Raw genomic sequence first — 17,957 nt, 5'->3', positions numbered from 1 at the left:
ATAGTCAGAAGGTAGTCAAAAGGGGCCATTAATCCTTTCTTGATCATAAACTGTTGTGTTGAATTCTGCTCCAGATTTGCAGGCCAGTTTGCTTTCAGTCTAGCCAGTATTAGGGTTTGATGATTAAACTAGGTACTCAGGTGGGGAGGGCATCTGGTTGGGGTGGGTGGGTCCCAGACCTGAGTTTTAGTAGTCATAGGAGTGAGGGGTTGTACCAAGAAGTATAGAGACTGTACCCTGAAGTGAATTTCCTGGCTTATTCTTGTGTAAGCTTAGTGGTCCATGTGGTCCTCACTTGACTTTTTTTGTTGTTTTGTTTTGTCTTAACCTCCCAGCAGTGGGGTCACCACGCACCAGCTTCAGTGCAGACTCACAGCAGTTTTGTATCATAAAGTAGAATGTTAGAACTAGAAGAGATCTTAGAGATTGTTGTCTACCTTGCCTAGGTTTCTTGACTCTGTTTTTGGCTCAGACTCTAGTCGTTTCTTTGTTCCTATTCAGGGACAAAGGTGGGAGATGATATCAAGGGACAACTCTTTGTCTCCCAAAAGCACTTTGCTGCTTCATCTCATTCCCTGTATCCCCTAGACCAGTCCTCTAAGGCCAGAGATCTTTTCTCTGCTTGGGCATTATTGACAGGATAAGTCCTGGCATTCAGACAGGTCTAGTGAAGTGACCAGGTAGGTACCCTGGCCCAGAAGCTTTCTGTCGGCTCCCCCTGCAGGCTCCAACTCAGGTACTGTGTGTAATTTATTATTGCTCCTTTTGCCATTGGCTTTGTCCTTAATCTTAAGTTCCAAGGAATTTCTTCTCTGTGCTTTTTTATTTTACTGACTTGTCCAAGCAGAACTAGGTCAGAGTAGAGGAGTAATGGGCTTATCAGGAGGTGGATGAGTGAGTGCAGCTTTGTGTGTGTAAGTTGTCACATTATCTTTTGGTAATGTTCCTGGGCAGTGGAGTTTCTCTCTAGTGCCTGCTCATACTTCAGATGCTGGAACCTCTTCCACATTGCCTTAAAGAGCCCAATAAAAACGACATGAGCTGGTAACGTAGAGTGAGAGAAGAAGGGGGGAAATGAGGTTTCTATGTTCCTCAGGCTCAGACTTAGCTTCCAGCCTTTTCTCAGCATTTGTTTATTTGTAAAATGGAAGACAAAGAAGATTGGAAGTCTGTAGGTCAGTTTTATTTTCCATGCTGGCCCAGCTTCCCCTCAGCTGCCTTGTGTGTGCAGGCGAGACAGAGGAGGTTGGTCCAGAGAGAACTGAGCTAGGCTTTTTGCCAGGGGTTGTTTTCTTGGACTATAGGGCAGCTGCAAGGCGGGGTGGGGTGAGGTGAGGAGTGGGTAGGACCACACCTTCCTTTTGGGTGCCTTTCTTGTCTATTCCTCATCTGACTAAGAGACCAAAAATGCTTTAGCAGCCCAGTCTGGACTAGCTCTTTCCGCGGGGATGGGAGCTGCCCTGCCCTTGCCCTGCTTTGTTAGGAAGGCTGAAATGTCCAAGTCAGACAGCAGGGGGCATGGAGGCCTTCAGACAGAAGGAAGCCGCTTAAGCCTGCCCTAGTTCATTTCTCCTGCTGAGTGAATATACCCAGAGGGTGGCTGAGATTGAGGCTGTGGGCACCCCAGGAAGCTGCCCTGCTATGCTGTGCCGTCCTATAGCTAAGTCTGTTGTGCGTTCAGGGCAGGTACCAGGATGCTGTCCCCTGAGATGTGTAGGGTCCTCAACCAGATATGAATGTGCCTCCATTGCCCCACTACTCCCCAGCTCAGACTCTTTCCAGCCTGTGCTTTCCTCCAGTTCTAGTAAATAGTGCCAAGTGAATATAATTGTTCTCTGACTGACTCTTCTCTGGGGGCTCAGTGGCAGTTTCTGCTTTCTTTTTTAAAATTTATTTGCCACTTGGTGAAAACCACTGAGATGGTTTTTTCAGCCTTGGGCAAATTGTAGCTGTGGACTCCATAGTGAATGAGGTCACCTGGACCTCATTGCCTTTTTGTGAAGCTAGCAGTAAGCTTGGCTGGTCACCCCTTACCCCTAGGGCTATGTCTAGGGATGAGGCTATTCCTGCCTATATGTAGGAAGTGAGAGATGGGCCTGGTGTTATACCCAGTCTGTGTCCAGGGTTTCTTCCACCTTCAGGGTTCTTTGGCCTAGCTTCATAATGGGTGGGCCTACCTTTCCAGCAGCTGCCTCAGTTCTAATTGGAGATAGTGATTTGGCTCAAGGTGAGTAGAGGTTTTTAAACCCTGCTCCCATATACCTCAGCCTTTGCTTTCTCTTCCTCCCGATCAGGTAAACTGTCTTGAGCCCCACCCTCACCTGCCTGTGTTGGCAACCAGCGGCCTAGACCATGATGTCAAGATCTGGGCACCCACAGCTGAAGCTTCTACTGAGCTTACAGGTTTAAAGGATGTAAGTAGCTGACTGCAAATGTTCTTTTTCTTTATTTGCATACTGTTTTGAGTCTTTTTCGTCACAGGAGAGAATGACTTGCTGCCCAGTTCTTTCAAGGCACTGATCTAACACCCTCTTCCCCGACACCTCTAGAAAGTCCTATTCCAGGGGGCAGCTTTGAAGTGCTCCTAATTCGTGCTAAAATGGGGGTAGGGGGCATTTTTAGGAAAACTCATTCTGTTTTAAAGCTGCCTATCTTCTCAGTGGATGAGCCTGTGGCATCATTTCCTAAATTAGCTCCACATCAGCTTAACAGTTCCTAAGGGAAGTTTTTATTGGGATAGAACACCAGCCTTTTCTGATCAGGTCCAAGGTCCCTATTCATTACCTATTCCCCACATCCGCAACCCTTTTTGGTTCCAGGTGATTAAGAAGAACAAGCGGGAGCGGGATGAAGATAGCTTGCACCACACTGACTTGTTCGATAGCCACATGCTCTGGTTCCTCATGCATCACCTGAGACAGAGACGCCACCACCGGGTAAGCTGGAGTGTGAGAACTAAACTCCCAAGGTCCAGTGCATACTTAAAGAGGAATCATGTGGTCTTGGTTGGGTTTCCTATCCATTGTCCTCCGTCCCCATCAGAGCCTTTTGTAGCCTTAGAAGAGCCACCAGCAGAAATGGGTGGTGTCTGTTTTGTTCTGTCACCGTGCATTCACAGTGCTGCCTTCATAAAGGCCAAGGTCCTGAGGGTGGGTAAGGAGTTGAAAAGGATTAAGGTCAGGGTGACCTTCCTTTTTTTCCTTTCATGCTAGAAGAGGTCTAGGGCAGAGAGGTTAGCAAACCATGGCAGTTGGTTGGCTGCCTGTTTTTATAAATAAAGTTTTATTGGAACACAGCCACACCCATTTTATGTATGGTCTGGCTGCTTTCACACTACATCAGCAGAGTATTTGCGACAGAGCTAATGGCCCGTTAGTCTAAAATATTTACTCTCTGGCCCCTTAAGAAAACTTCTGCTGACCCCTGGCCTAGAGCATCTGAATTATAGCTAAAACACCCAACAAGCTTATCCTTGTTCCGGGGAAGTTACTAACAAGCCTTTCCCATTTTACAGCGCTGGCGAGAACCTGGGGTTGGGGCCACAGATGCAGACTCGGATGAGTCTCCCAGCTCCTCAGAAACATCAGACGAGGAGGAGGGCCCTGACCGAGTGCAGTGCATGCCGTCCTGAAGCCTCGTACCCAGGAGGGGCAGGCTGGGGCTGCCAAGCCGATCCTGCCTGGGAGCCCTTTCCTGTCCCAGGCCCTTACATTCAGCAGAAATGCACTTTGGACTTTTTGCTTTAGATAAAAGAAAGACATCCCAGGAGAAGGACAAACTGGAGAGGAGTGAACCTACAGAGAGTACCTAGGGGTGGGGTTGAGCCCTGGAATGGGGTTCCATAGAAAGGTCCATAGGACTGAGCAGAAATGGCCTCTCCCAATGCCTTTTTTTGGGAGGGAGTGGGTCGTCTATCTTGTTAACTGCTTTGGGATAGGGAATGGGGTTTCCTTTTCTTTAATCTCCCTTGTTTCTTGGGTGGGGGTTGGGGATATAACTGGCTGTTCAGTACCAACGGGCCAGAGTGAGGGTGGTAGAAGTGCCACTATCTCTTTGGTTTAGGTTTTTTGACTTTTTTTCTCCTTTATTTTTAAAAAATCTGTGACAGTTTTATTATTCTTCCTCCCCACCCCCTGCCCCAGCAACCCCATCCCAGGATCCTGTTTTCCTGGGAAGTCCTCAGAGCCCCTAACTGTCCCATACTCTTCACTTTCTTTTCCACCCCATTCATTCTCTGTACTTACCACAGTGTTTTGCACTTGATTATGTATCCTTTACTTTCTTCTCTTCATCCCATCACCCCCTAAATATGTCTGGCGAGAGAAATTGGGGGCAAGTGGGACGAGGGGCAGAAGTGGAGGAAGAATAGGAAGGATGTTACCTCTTCTGTTACTTTAAAAAAAAAAAAGTTTGATGGCAGCAATCTCCCTGTCCCTATCACTGTTAGAGGCCTAATTTTATATCTATAAATATATTAAAAAGCAAGTCAAACTTGGATATATGACGTTAAAATTATTGTCAAAGTTTAATACCTATATATTCTCAATGACTGCAATAAAGGGACTTAAAGGAGAGAGAGTGAAAATAATGATGTGGACGTGACACCTGGGGTCAATGTACCCTCTCTGTATGGCCATTAGAGGTTGGGGTTTACTCCTTAGGTTTTAGGAGGCTCAAGAATGGAAGGATCCTCAATTTTGCCCTTCCCTGCTTCCTTGCCATGGTTTCAGGGTTCGGGAAATGGGAAATTGCTTTCAGCTCTTTGCCTCAGATCTACCTCTCCTTAAGTCTTGTGGAGGTTCCCAGGAAGGTTCTTCTAACCAGAGACTGGCCTGTCTTTAAAGCTTGACTGAACTTTGACTTCAGGAAAGATCCTGCCACTGCAGGCTGTCTCTTTTAATATCTTGTGCGACAGAAGACACTCACTCTGGACCTTTAGCTGCTTCATTCTTTACGCCATCCAACCCCATACCAGCTTCCTTACTGATAATGGAAGAGTATATATAGGAGAAGACCTGTCAGATTTGACTTTATACCTTTTCCACCTCTTAATATCTAAGGATTGATTAAGATAGCTGGGCCTTGGACACTTGTCTTATCACTGGTCACTGAATATGAAAGTCCCAATTAAATTCTTGCCCTTAAATGCTTTTGCTATTTCTTTGCGTCCCAACATTCTAGGTAGGATTCTGCATTCTAGGACAGTCAGATTCTATTAGAACAGGCCAGGAAGGAAGGGAAGAGTAAAAGGATGGGATTCCCTGACATCTTCCTGTCCCTTTTCCTAGCAGCTTTCATACCATATGCTAGCTGCTGCACTTCCTTTCTGAGGTAGGGAATGTGGTATCCTAATGGTCTGTGCTCCTGTTGCTAATAGGGTGATGGAATGGGCTAAAAAACCATGCACTCTGGAATTTGTTGTGTATTTTCTTTTAGTAAAGCTTCCCGCCCCCCCCCCCCTCCCCGCCAACTGCTGCTCTGTGTGATATGTGAGCCATTCACTTGTGATGGGCTGATTTTGCTCCTTCCAGCATAGGTACCTGGCCCTGCCCTTATTATAGTTTTAAGAAGCCCAGTCTGAGATAGCCGTGTTTCGTCTTGGAGTCCAACTGGAGACTGCTGTATGTGGAATAGGCCCCATGGCTCAGTGATATATAGAAGATGAGGACAGGTAAGGTACTATTAGAAGTGTTTTCCTGGCTTCTTTTCTGGCGGTAGTGAGGGATTTGGAGGTAAATTTTGCTCCCCCTCCCTTCCTAGTTATCCAAAATCCTGATCATTCATAAAAATTCTAGAATAAGTCAGGTACATTTATAGTCAATTACCTTTATTCCAGGGTTAGAACAAGGCCGTGCACATCACACACAGGAGCACAGGACGGAGCAGTCTCACAGCAGTACAGGGGTGGGAGGGCAGGTTAGTCTTTTTAGATTATTTTGCCTTACAGAGAAATTACTAGACTGCTAAAAATGACTCTGTCTTCCTTCTCCCATCTCATTCTCTCCTCTCTTCAAAGGAAGGCTCCCTATTCATTCTCATTCATGTTCTCTCTTGCTTGCTCTCTCATATCCTGACTGGAAAGACAATTCATTTCCCTCTCCCAATTCTACAAGTATCTCTCCTTGAGGGAGAAGCCCAGACAGGGTTGGGGGAACTTGGGGAGGTCCTTTAAGGCAAAACTGGAGTACTCGAGGTTGCATGTGTTAAGGCAGGTGTCCGCAGCAATGGCCAGAGGGGACAGACAGGCTGGGCTAGGCTAGGAGTAGAGGGTACTCTCCAACCAGTCTGGCTTCTTCCCTCTTCCATCAACCAGGCCTCCCTTCCAACTAGAGTTTTGCTCCCACATCCTAAAAGCCCCTAACTTGAACTTTCTCTAAATAGTGTTTTGAGATTGCATGTGAATTTAAAGTTTAAAAGTTTTCTTTTTGTTTTGACTATGTAGCAATTTGACTCTGCCACTGTGGCATTCCCCCTCCCACCTCCACTCTGGCCTGGACAATAAGTTAATGCTAGACACCACAAAAAAGGGCAGACATGGCAGTGTGGGTTTAATATACATATATGTAGAATATATATGTACACACAGTTAGCACGGTCAGGATAGGGAAGGGCATCCTGGGACAGGCAGGAGGCTGGGGTCACGGTACTCTAGCAATCTGTCTCAGAGGTGATCACAAGCCCAAGTCTCCAGAGTATTGAGAGAGTGTTACCAAGTCTACCGGATTGAACTGGGGATCGGTGCAAAGGAAACACTAATTCTTCACTTCTTTCGGACTTGTGGTGTCCTAGACAAGGGAGGAAGGAAGGTTGCCTACAAAAGCACACTGGGATCCTGTAGATGGGGGCAGAATTAGAGTTAAATCCTAGGAATCTCATTCCCCAACCTCCCTAGGTCAGTATGTGCAACAGTCTGAGTAGGAATAAAGGAGTGGAAAAGGGGCCCCCTCTCTGTCCCTCAGCCCCAGCTTGCTCAGTGGGGCATTCATTCTCCCAGCAGTCTCTCCAGGGCAGAGGTGGACAGAGAGTTAACTAAAGATGGGTGCTCAGTTGAGTTTGAACTTTGGGGCCAGGAAAGAATCCAGTGGTCTTCTGTCATTAGGTCCCTGGCTTATACCCTGCCTAAGCCCCTAAGAGGGGTACAGTATGGGTTACAGACACTGAAATCTGGCTTTTCTTTGCTTCTCCCTGGTGGCAGTTGGGTAGCCTCTTCACCTTTCCTCCCACTGCTCTTCATTAGATCCACTTACCTCTCCTGTACCTCACCCCCACCTCAGCTGCTCAGTGTAGGAAAATGCAGGTCCTTTCTGCTCCCACACTTGAGAGATGTTGGGGAGAGTGGAGGAAGGGGAAATAGGAGGAATACGCCCATTTCTATATGCATAGAAGCAGACCCTACCTCCCCCTAGAGTGGGAAAACAGTCCCCCCAAGCCTCTGACCCCCAGCTCCTCATGAGGAAGAGGAGCTAAATGAGCTAGACATGTAGACAGACAGCCAGAGCGTGCGCACACGCACACACACGCGCACAGTAAGGGGGTTAGGACCAGGTTAGTAAGTGGGTAGATTTAGGGGGGAGGGTTGCCCTTGCCCCCTTCCCTGCAGGATGGGAGAAGGGAGTGGTTCGATGAAGGTCCGACCTTCCTCCTCTTCCTCCCCCTTGCTTAGGCTTTCTTCGGTGGAGGAGCCAATTTGATGATCTCTTCCTCAGAGGGCTGCCGGATAATGTCTGGGGGCAAAAAGGATGTGTCCAGGGACAGAAGTTGGAGATACGAGGCAGGCCCACTGAACACCAGCCATCATGCTCCCAGAATTCAAGCACTACAAGGATCATCCCTGGGAGGGGGCAGAGGTGCTCAGTAAAGGCATAGCCTCTTACCTTTGTACTTCTTGGCACTGGGGATACGAGTTAGCTTGGTGTCCAGCTCATCTTCCTCGGAGATCTTCAGAACACGGGTTCTGTAGTCAACCACCATAGTGAGCAGGTCAGGACGGCGAGAGATCTCAAAGATGTGCTCAATGTAGGAGAGGTTGTCTGGAGCAAGGCAGGAGACTGACGGTCAGAGCGAAGCTGCAGAGGTCAGCTTCCCCCATTCTCTCAAACCAGGCTTTTGGAACCAAGGCTGAGTTGCCCACAGTGGTTATTGGAAGGGGCAACACTGGAAGAAGAGGGCCTACTAAGCCAAGAAAGAATGCTACGACATCAAAAAACAGTATAGAGGACTGTTCCATGAAAGGCAGATCATTGATCAGTGGTTTCTAGATTATGGGTTTAGCATGAGGTTTAGCAACCCTCCCACCTAAATCTGCCCAGTTCTGACATTGGGGGCAAGGCAAAATTAGAATTAACTGGACTTCAAAATATCCACCTCACCTACTCTGTCCCTCTTTACTTTTCCTCCAAGAAAGCATTAAAATTTCCTTATAGCAAAGGTGGGACTTGGAGGGGTGGAATCTCTAGACAACCTAGACAGCTTCTGCGCCTAGTGAGAAAGGTAATTCTCTATCAGAGAAGGCACAGCCGTGATCACAGGATGATCTCCATGGCTTGACCAGTTCTAGGAGATTGCAGGCACCCTTGGACCTTCTTCCCTGGCCTCTCTCTGACTGCTGCAGTAGTCTTCACTGTATTCCTCCTCAGCCTTCCTCCCTGCTATAGTCATATTCATGTCTCTAAAGGGCCCTCTGGTCACCTATCAAATATCCTATCACACAAAGCCCGTATAGCACAGACTTAAGTTACCTTTCTAGACACTTCTAAACATACCCTGTGCTAAGCTAGACAGGACCTCTTGCTTTTTCGAACATGCCAGGCACTCCTCCACCTCTGTGACTATGGTCCTAGGCTGGGCATGCCCTTCTTTGGATCCTGCCTCTGAAATCCCACTTGTCTTTTAGGCCTTCTTACATACCAATTCTTCCATAAAGCCCCTCCCACAGCAGTGGTCTCTAAAAGTGAATAAGAAAACCTTCCAACTTGTTTTATTTTAAATCTATCACTTTTGACTTGTTTTAATGTTTTATTATATATGTGCTAATAGCACAATCATATCTGAATAACATTTTTCACCGACAAGTGACACAATGAAGAATGTAAAGACCACGGCCCTAGAGCCCCTCCAGTGGTTAAAGCATCCCTCTTCTCCTGCCTTGTTGGAGAGGAGTGCACGTTGTAGGTACAGGAGCTCTGAGCTCATTTCTATTTGCTGAATGCACTGAGCCCTGAGAACGGTTGCTGGCAGGATGCCTGTGTTCTCCCCCACCTTTGTCCAGCTTGTTGTGGCTCTCCAGGAAGCTAAACCAAGCACTGCCTGTTGTGATCTCCTCACTCTTCTCACTGGGGATGTCCTCCTTGCAGGCCGATTTGAGCTGCTCCAGATCTTCAAGAGTGATGTTGTTGGTCAGATCCTGGAGGAGGGTCCCGTACTCGGCCATGACTAGGGTTGAGAAGAACGGGGAGAGGAGGCTGAGCTTGAGGTTTGGGATCTGGTTCACTCACTAGCACTTCCTACCCCCTACACTGTCAGGCAAGTGCCTATAATACGCAAGTTGGGGAGGGCCAGTACTAGAAGGAGAAAAGACCAAAGGGAGGTGGGAGGTGGGAGTAGACAGGAAGATATTTGGAAGCTAGGGACCAGGCTGGAGCCTAGAGTGACAAGTCACACCTCCTTCCCCCTTCATTTTCCTTCGTCTCCCCCTCTCCCCCCATAGTAACCCTGGCAACAACTTTCCTGACTGAGGAGGTAGTTACCATAACAACCAGCTCCAGACTTTCTCACCCACTGCCTCCAAGTCCCCCCCAGGATTGCCTCACCCACCTGCAACGCCCCCCCCCATCAGGAAAAACAAACAAAAAAACCCACTCCAAAACAACCACAGAGAGAGGCTTGCTGTGGCAGTGAGAAGCTAAAAAGAGGGGGCTAGAGGGGATTGGTTGGATCTCATGTGTTCTAGCTTCCATTCTTCCACAGAAGCAAAGGGATCTCTCACTTCAACTCCCCTCCACCTCATGAATGACTAATTCTGGATGGATGCCTAGTTGCTTGGTCTAATGGCCCCTGGCCCCTCTATGCTCAGCATTGTATTCAGTCATTAGGGCTTAGGGGTTGGGGCAAGGAGTGGCGAAAGCAATGAGCCACCCCCACCTTGGTGAAGCCCATTTTCTCCCTTGATTGCTGCTGGGCCTCCGCACAGCCCTCTCTCCTAGCCTTTGTGCTGTGCCTGCAGCCCCCGCGCCCAAGAATACCAAGCGGCTGGCTCTGGCCCCCTGCCCAGTTCCCAGACCGGCTGGGTGGCAGGGGTTTCGATACAGCTTTGGGAGAGTCTGGCAGATAGGGGCTGCCACTCCTGCTTGCACCAACATCTGGCTGGCACTATCTTCAGTATGGCCTTCCAAAAGGGGCTGAACAAGGCTAGATCTCACCTAGGCTTTTCCCCACCCCTCTTCACGAAGATCCTTGGGTAGAGAACATTCAAGGCCTGCCTTCTCCTCACTACGGGAAGAACTGTGGCTATGACAGGAAGGTCAGACCTTAGAATGAAATTTCTGGATTTGATAAAATGTGAAACTCTAGTGGTGAGTTTAAAAAGGGGGCTTTTTTCTCACAATGAGTATTTTGTAATCAGAAAAGTAAAGTGTTTTTAAAAAGTAAATTGTTACAAACACTCCGACTAGAACCAGGGGTGGGACAAGGAGCTAGATGACCTTGTACTTAACTGAGACTGCCCACAAATCATCCCAACAATGGGCTGAGAATGTGGCAGATAGAAGGAGGCTGGTTGACACCTCGATTTCCTTTTCTTTCTGGCCTATAAGCAGAGAAACTGAGGCAGAGTAAGAGGCATGGAACCAGAAGTCCTCATTCCCAGCCCCCTACTAGGACCAGAACAAAGACGCTTTCCCTTGGTGGCAGGCACTGTGACACAAACAATGAGCCAGGCAGCAGGGCCAGCATGAACGACCCCCACAGTAAACAGGCACTTACAGACACGCTCACTTGCACACCCAGGTACAAAGAGAAGGGCCCAGCAGTGGCCCCGCCAGGCCGGCCCAGGAACAATGCTCTCTGACTGTCAGCACCAGGAACCGTGTCTGCCTTGAAATCTAGGTCACAGCAGCAGGCTCTGGAGCCCAGCTTCCCCCTCCACTGATAATCCGAGGACAGAAAGGGGCAGTGCAGAGAGGACAATAATGGAGGCGGGAATATGAGAAGAGATGAAAAGGACAACACGAGAAGGAGGCAAGATGCTTCCATGAAGACCCAGCCCCAATGGAAGAGACCCTAGGACCAAGTCCTCAGCTGGAAAATGGGACAGAATTTAGGATCATTCTGCCCTGCCTTCATATGAAAGAGTGTAAAAGGACAGATCTAGTTGGTGGGGAGGAGAGAGTGAGAGGGAAGGAGGGGTGGGGAGAGAGAGAATGTGTGTGTCTGTGTGTGTGTATCTTCTGGGAGGAGTTAAGATTTAGGGCTCTGAATCTAAAACAGATTTACAGGGGAGGTGGGAGGGAAGGGATTAATATGTGTGAGACTCACCCACACAGGCTGGGGGGTGGTGTGTAGGAGCTTTCTAAGAGTGAAACAGAGACAAGTAGGCCTCTAAAAGGGAGGGTGGGCATGTTAAAGTGGCAGGGGGAAGGAAGCATGTGCCGGGGTTCCACTGATGCTCACCCCTGGGTGTGGGGACAGGCATGGGAGGAGGCGTGGCTGGTTCAGTGGGTATGTGGGTATACTAGCAATGGATGTGTACCTGCTAGCACTGGATAACGTGTGGCTTTGAGTGTATGTGGTCTGTGTATGTGTTCGAACCAGCTGAGAATATGTGTAAGAAGGTGGATAACCATAGGCTCACATGAATAGAAAAGGGAAGGGTGAGGGGATCCTATGGAGTTGAGGAAGAGCTGAGGCTGAGAGAGGGAAGGAGGCTGCGAATAAGGAATGGGGCAAGAGGGCAGGGAGCAGAGTCCAGGAGAAGGCTACCACCTCAACTTAGTGTTACCATGGCAACCTCTTTTCTGGGTGCCCCCACTTCGGTCCTTGGGACAGGGATACCACTGGAAGGGAGAGTGTGGGGAGTTGTAAGAAAGGACAGAAAGCAGGAGTAAGGCCTTTGAAGGAGCATGTACAGGTCCCTGGGTTGCCTCCCTCCCCAGAGTCCATTTGCCCAGGCTTCAGTGAGGCAGCAGGGGAAAGAGCAAGACAGTTCTTGGGGAATTTTGGGGGTACAAGGAGGTAGAATCTCCTTACGTAGCTTTCAAGTCTCGCTGATCATGGTTCCGGGAGTGTTCTGGCCATGCTGGGGCTTGACAAAAGTTTGGCTCCTTCACCCTCCATGTCACTTTCCTTACTGAGAATCAGATCCCCTGGGGCCTATGGAGCAGTCTCCTGCCCTCGTATCTCTGAAGAGTCCTCCTGATCTCTAGAGCAGTGCAGAGGTTGCCCATGGAAACACCAGGCAGCCTGGGTGGAGGCCATTCCTGGGACAGGATACCAGGGCAGGAACCGGGAACCGGAGCTGAGGCTGCCAGGAAGTCAGCCCCTTCCCTCCCAGATCATTCTGTTCTCTGCTCGCATGGCTTCCTATACCTTCTTTTCTTCCTTCCTCCCTTGCCTTCCAAGAAGGCCCCAGGTGAAGCCCTTTCAAAGGTCCAACCAACTTAGGACACTGAGGCAGAGGGGCAAGGTGTAAGACCATTATATACTAGACTATAGGGGAGGAGTTGGGAGTATGATAGGTGCTCCGTGGGCACTCGGGGAAGAAGGAGTAGGGCCTAAGGGGCACTCTGAAAAGCCTAGTAAAATGGGATAACCACCTGTGGAGGAGGTAGCATCACCAAAAGTATTTGTGTATTTTGACATTAATTCATGATTATCCCCTCTCACTAGCATTTGCTTCCAAATCCTCAATATATTTAAGAAAGCCTGAGAATTAGGAGCTGCTACCCACCCCCACCCTCTACATCTGCTGCAGGTGCCAACAGCTGTGGAGAGGGCCTATCCCACACAGCTGCAAGGGCCTGGCGATCCCCAGAGTGGGCAGGAGGGGGCTTGTGGGCACGCAAGTCTGTCAGTCCTGTGTGTATGTTTTGGGCGGCGGGGGGGGGGGGGGGGGGGGGAGGGGACAGTGGTAATCAAGGAGAAGCAGAGGGGTGGGAAGGGAGAACACAGGCTTCTATTTTAAATTTTGTCTAGGCCCCAAATTCAAGCAGTCCTGTAGTTCATCCCTAATTATTCCATTAATATGATACTCAACTGACTTGTTCCCTTAACTTCTATTCAGCTTTTTTTCTTTTTTTTGAAAGGGAAGGGGTTGTCTTTATTCCTGCAACCAAGAAAAATAAGGCTCTAAGATTCTATAGTCAGTGAGAGTGAGGGGAGGCAGGATACCTGGGTTTCAGGATGTTCAGTTCAGTCCAAGAAGCAAAATGGGTCATCCTTGGGCACAGGGATAATGCAAAACCCTTAGTCTAAGAGAAGAAAGACCAGAACAAGATGGGGCCATAAGGAGATACTGAGCATTGGACCAGGCAGGGCAGAGGGCCACCTGATGGTGAGAAGGGGGTGGACCCTGTGCTGCTTTCCCCTCATCTGATAGTGTTTCTCCCTACTCCTGTTTCTGCTCTGTCTCTTCCTCAACCATTTCCTCTCTCCCTAATCTCTCAGTCTCTTCCTCCTTTCCTTTCAATGGGCTTTCATCCTACCTCACTTGGTGGTAGCCATGGATACTGAGGACTCCTGGGTTCTGTGACTCAGTGTCCGCATCTGAACACCAGCCTGTTAGGAAGGAGTGAGCTTGCTGCTGTAGAGAAAGTCTGTGAGGAGGGGCCTGGATTGGCTGGCTGCATACAAGTTGGTGATGTCCCCATTGCACTGTGTGTGAGAGAGACTGAGGGGATGGCATGGCAGGTCATGACGCTGTGGCTCTCCATGCCTGATAATGCACGTATGCTTGATGGGCACAGGTGTCAGGGAAGTGAGGAAGTAGGCAACAGGGGCAATTGGCAGCCTAGGGCATCTCTGGCAATTTCCCCAATACAGTGTTTAACCACAAAGGGAAAAGCAATTAAAGCTAATCGCTCTGACAGCCTGGGGGCAGACACTGTAGTAGAGAAAACACACAGATTCAGCATGTTTCCCCTAACTCCCTGTGGCCTCACCCCCATCCCGCTTCCGTCCTCTCTGCTTTCTGACTCCCTGTTGTCCGTTCCCCAGTACTATTCCCATTCCTCTGACCAGCTCTGTCTCTCACTTCCTCTCTCTATTTCCTGATTGTATCTCTATCCTTCTCACACACATTCCCCTCATTCCCTCTAACTTGGGCTCCATCCTTGGCTGACTCATACTCATTCTTTTTCTCCCTCTCCCTTGCTTCTACCCCTCCCCTCCTCCATCTGCTGGCCACTCTGATGCCCAGAAACCAGCCACTCCCAGCAACCTAAGCTCTAACTGGACCCAGCAAGACTGGCCAGCAGCAGCCCCTACTCTCCCTGCTCACCCAGTTTCACAGCACCAGGCTCACTCACACTCACCATCCTGTCAACCTGTCCTGAAGTGAGACCAGGATTCTCTCCCATCTTTCCCCCACTGTTTTAAAGTGGGGCATTCTGGGAGAAGATGCCCAGAAAATTAGGCTGGACTTGGGGACAGTGGCCCCCACTCTGCTGTCCTGTTAAGACTGATGTTCTTCCAGGAGACTTGCGAGCGGAGTGAGGTGGGGATTGGATGTGTAGTGCAGGGACGTTTGTGATCTGCTGTGTGCAAGGAGTCACATGGGTGTGTGTCACCGTATGTGCTGGCGTGTCTCTTGTTGGTATGTGTCAGTTTTGACACAGACTATATTAAATTAATTAGGGGTTTTATGTTAGCTACTTCAGTTCTCTGCACCCCCAGCTCCTTCCTTCCCTCCGGACATGCTGTCGCCAAACACCTCTTCCCAGGTGCAGAGGGGGCAGGGTGGGAGCTCACGGTGCCAGCGGGGCTGCTGGAGGGCTGAAGCGGACTGGGACAGGAGGGAGGCCACCCCCGACACAAGTCTGCAGCCAGAGGAAGGGAAGGCGGTGGGAGCTGGCTGCCAAGCCGGCTGGGCGGGAAGCAGGCCCGTCCGACTCCCAAAGCCGGCCAGCGGGGACTGGTTGGCCGGAGCCGCGTCGCCTCTGGCACATGCTCGGGGCGTCCCGCCGGGGTCGGAGCCCTGGGGCCTGACCCCGCGGACCCGCCCAGGGCCCCACGCTCCCCGCCTCCCCGGGCGTCCCGATACACACCCCTCCAAACCAGACGCGAAATCGGCTCCCTCCCCGCAACTCGCCCCTGTGCACCCTCTCACCGCCTCGGGGCTGAGTGCGCAGGGCACGGGCACTCCGGCGTCCCCGGTTTCTGAGCAGCGTCCGGAGCCTCCTCCTCGGGTCCCGCTGCCGCGCCGCTTCCGCCCGCGGAGCCCAAGCCTGAGCCCAACGCTGCCTCGCCCCACCCGGCCGGCCGTGACGTCAGAGCCGGGGAGGGGCGGGGAGTAGCGGTGGGGGGGGGGGGAACCGAGGGGCTGGGATTCTGGAAGACTCCTGGAAGGGGGTTGCTACCTTCTCCCCTAAACCTCAGAATCCAATTCCCACATTTCTTTCTCAATAGGGCACCCTCCTCCCATGATGACCTATGACTACAATGGCTAGGACCCAGGGAGGCACAGAACAAGTAATGGTCCAGGGGTTTGGAAGGCCTTTGGGCTCTGGGTCCTCTTAGCTATCTGACTTGGTATTTGGAAAAACCTCTTTTCCCCCCTTATGGGTCAGGGGTAATGACCGCTCGGACTATCCACGTCGGAGGGTGGGAGTGGAGGTAGGCGTCAGGGCCAGAAGCAACACTGGCACCTTCTTCGCTGGACCTGGAGCCACAGAGCTCCCTCTAAGATGAAGCCAGCTGTCCCCCTTGTGTTGCTCTCATCTTTCCCAAATATACCACCCTGCCACCTTCCCCCCATCATGATGTCATTTTATTTTCTGGGGAGAAAAAGCAGCAGTGAGCTCAGCATGTAAATATAGACAACTTGCAAGGCCACACTTAGCTCTGTCTCCTAGCTCTGCCCCTCTGCCAGGCCTGGTATAACAGCTCTCACTTCCTTTCCACCCCAGGGACTTTCCTACCCCAGATTCTCAGCCAGACTGAAAGAAGGAAGGAAGGAGTGGAGAAGAATCCATTTTCACCCCTATCTCCAGCCTAAGGAGTCTTGCCTCAACTCCAGCAGAGTCTGATCCTGGGAAGAAGAGATCTGAGCCCCGCCAGTGTCTGGGACAGCCCCGGCTTTCCCTCAGTTCCAGCCTGGCAGAGACCCCTGAGGAAGCCACAGGCAAGCACTCCTTCTAGAGTCCACACTGCCCCTAGAAGAGGCTCAGGCTCCTGCTGCTTTAGCTTTCATACTCCTTCTCTTTGCTCTTCACTCTGTCCCCTAGTATGCCCTGTCACTACTGCCCCTTTGTTGGGAACACACTCATAATTTGCCTTTGTATGCATCTCATCTGTTCTGTGTGGTAGGGCCAAAATGATTTCACTGACCTATCTTTGAGATTCAAAAAAACTAAATGACTTATCTGTATTAAAGAAAGGGTTCAGGTTTTCAGAAGCAACCAGATCCAGGAGACTTGAGTTTCATGCTCCCTCTACTCTTTTCTTGGGCAGGTTATGCTTCTGAGCCTGAGTGACCTTGTTGGTAAAATGGGGTTCTTCTGAGATTTAGAAATTGCCAGTCTCTAGGGGCTGGCACATTTGGGGGCTTAAAACATGGGAGCTTTGGCTTAGTCCGGGCTTTTCACTGACCTATTGTATTGGCACAATGATCATGCTATGTATTAAACAAGTTGGATGAATATACATGGTTTCTACTCTACACTCCTGCCACCTTCTCTAGGAATACTTCCGGTATTTGTCTGTGGAGGGTGAAAATTTCTCTTACTTTAGATTTCATTCTTCCACATTCAGAAATCCTCTAAGCCTCCCAGCAACACCCTTGCACCTGATTCATGAAAACTGTCTATTAGTTATGGGCTTGTTCCGTTGCTTGGTTCCCTGCCCCCACTCCTGACTCCTTTACACATACCCTGGCCTGGGCTGTGTGGCCTGGGCTCTGCTGGAGAGAATGTGGATCCTCCCTCTTGGGAACTCCAGTGGGCTCAGGTCTAGGGGATCCTCAGTGTACAAAACTCAATATCTCCTCTCCATTCCCATTACCACCACTCAGGTTCATGTTCTCCCAACTTCACTGCAATGATTATTACAGCCTCCCTGGGCTCCCTATTTCTGGTATCTCTGTTGTCTTCCCTCTCTAGATCCATCCTGTCCGTTACTGCCAGATTAAATTTTGCCTTTCCTCCCCGGCTCACAGGGTTCAATTCAAACACCTCTACAGCCAAGGCGCATCATGCCCACCCCATGTCACTGCCACCACTTGAGCTTCTCTTCTTGTCTCTCTGGTCTCCTCTGTGGCCCCAGTAGGACACATGCATTGTTTCTGGTGCTTTTGATGTTTCTGCTGACTGAAATGTCCCCTCCCCAATTCTTTGCCCTTAATCAAATCGCACTCTTTTATTTAAGACCTATAAAAATATTTACTTCCTTTATAAGTCCATTAAAGCCCATTCTCATCTCTCTCTCCTGAGCCCATTCTGTTCATTTTTTCCTTCTTTTAACCAACATTTATTAAGGACTGATTTTGTGTGCCAGGACCTATGGACACAAAGAAAAGGCCTGGGTTCCTGCCTTCGAGCGGACACAGTCTAATGTGAAAGACATATAACTGAAGACTTAGGATAGAATGTGCTGAGTAGTAGACTAGCGATGTATAGAGAGGGGGCATTGTGAACCCAGAGGAGGGAGATGTGGAAGGGGCCGCCTCTGGAAAGGCCTCACTGAGGAAGTGTTATTTGGGCTCAGTGTTGACATTCAAATAAGAGCTGCAGGGAGGGTGCTATCAAGCA

The 17,957-nt window shown here is 49.9% G+C and overlaps 2 protein-coding genes and 1 long non-coding RNA gene across 9 annotated transcripts in view; 2 read left to right on the top strand and 1 right to left on the bottom strand.

Moving 5' to 3' along the window:
* DCAF8 (DDB1 and CUL4 associated factor 8) overlaps positions 1–5,146 on the top strand; it is a 35,081-nt gene extending 29,935 nt beyond the window's left edge. For all 6 annotated transcript variants that reach the window (XM_036235301.1, XM_016139479.2, XM_016139459.2 and 3 more), the window contains 3 exons: positions 2,295–2,414; positions 2,820–2,936; positions 3,515–5,146. In XM_036235301.1, coding sequence (XP_036091194.1) covers positions 2,295–2,414; positions 2,820–2,936; positions 3,515–3,631 — 354 coding nt within the window. In that variant the 3' untranslated portion in view covers positions 3,632–5,146. The remainder of the gene's footprint in view (positions 1–2,294; positions 2,415–2,819; positions 2,937–3,514) is intronic.
* Positions 5,147–5,806: 660 nt separating this feature from the next.
* PEA15 (proliferation and apoptosis adaptor protein 15) lies at positions 5,807–15,455 on the bottom strand. 2 transcript variants are annotated; one of them, XM_016139488.2, is made up of 4 exons: positions 15,320–15,455; positions 9,259–9,432; positions 7,875–8,030; positions 5,807–7,724 (listed from the first exon to the last, which is right to left on the bottom strand). In XM_016139488.2, exons 2-4 carry the CDS (start codon positions 9,428–9,430, stop codon positions 7,660–7,662), a joined length of 393 nt encoding a protein of 130 aa, XP_015994974.1. In that variant the 5' UTR covers positions 9,431–9,432; positions 15,320–15,455; the 3' UTR covers positions 5,807–7,659. The 2 variants fall into 2 exon arrangements, with proteins under 2 accessions (XP_015994974.1, XP_036091195.1); XM_036235302.1 differs by lacking the exon at positions 15,320–15,455 and adding an exon at positions 13,384–13,435.
* Positions 15,456–15,546: 91 nt separating this feature from the next.
* On the top strand, positions 15,547–16,779 carry LOC118612954. The gene is made up of 2 exons (XR_004955309.1): positions 15,547–15,681; positions 16,119–16,779. It is a non-coding gene; the product is annotated as an uncharacterized LOC118612954 (long non-coding RNA).
* The last annotated feature ends 1,178 nt before the right edge of the window (positions 16,780–17,957 follow it).

Source organism: Rousettus aegyptiacus, unplaced genomic scaffold, assembly GCF_014176215.1.
Source record: "Rousettus aegyptiacus isolate mRouAeg1 unplaced genomic scaffold, mRouAeg1.p scaffold_m13_p_17, whole genome shotgun sequence".
NCBI classification, from domain to species: Eukaryota; Metazoa; Chordata; class Mammalia; order Chiroptera; family Pteropodidae; genus Rousettus; species Rousettus aegyptiacus.
This window is presented reverse-complemented; position numbering and strand designations above follow the sequence as displayed.

Coding starts and splice junctions, on each gene's coding strand:
- PEA15 (XM_016139488.2), bottom strand. CDS start 9,430: ATGGCCGAGTACGGGACCCTCCTCCAGGATCTGACCAACAACATCACT. Junction 8,031..9,258: donor CCACAACAAGCTGGACAAAG/GTGGGGGAGAAC, acceptor GCCTTGCTCCAG/ACAACCTCTCCTACATTGAG. Junction 7,725..7,874: donor CAGTGCCAAGAAGTACAAAG/GTAAGAGGCTAT, acceptor TTTTGCCCCCAG/ACATTATCCGGCAGCCCTCT.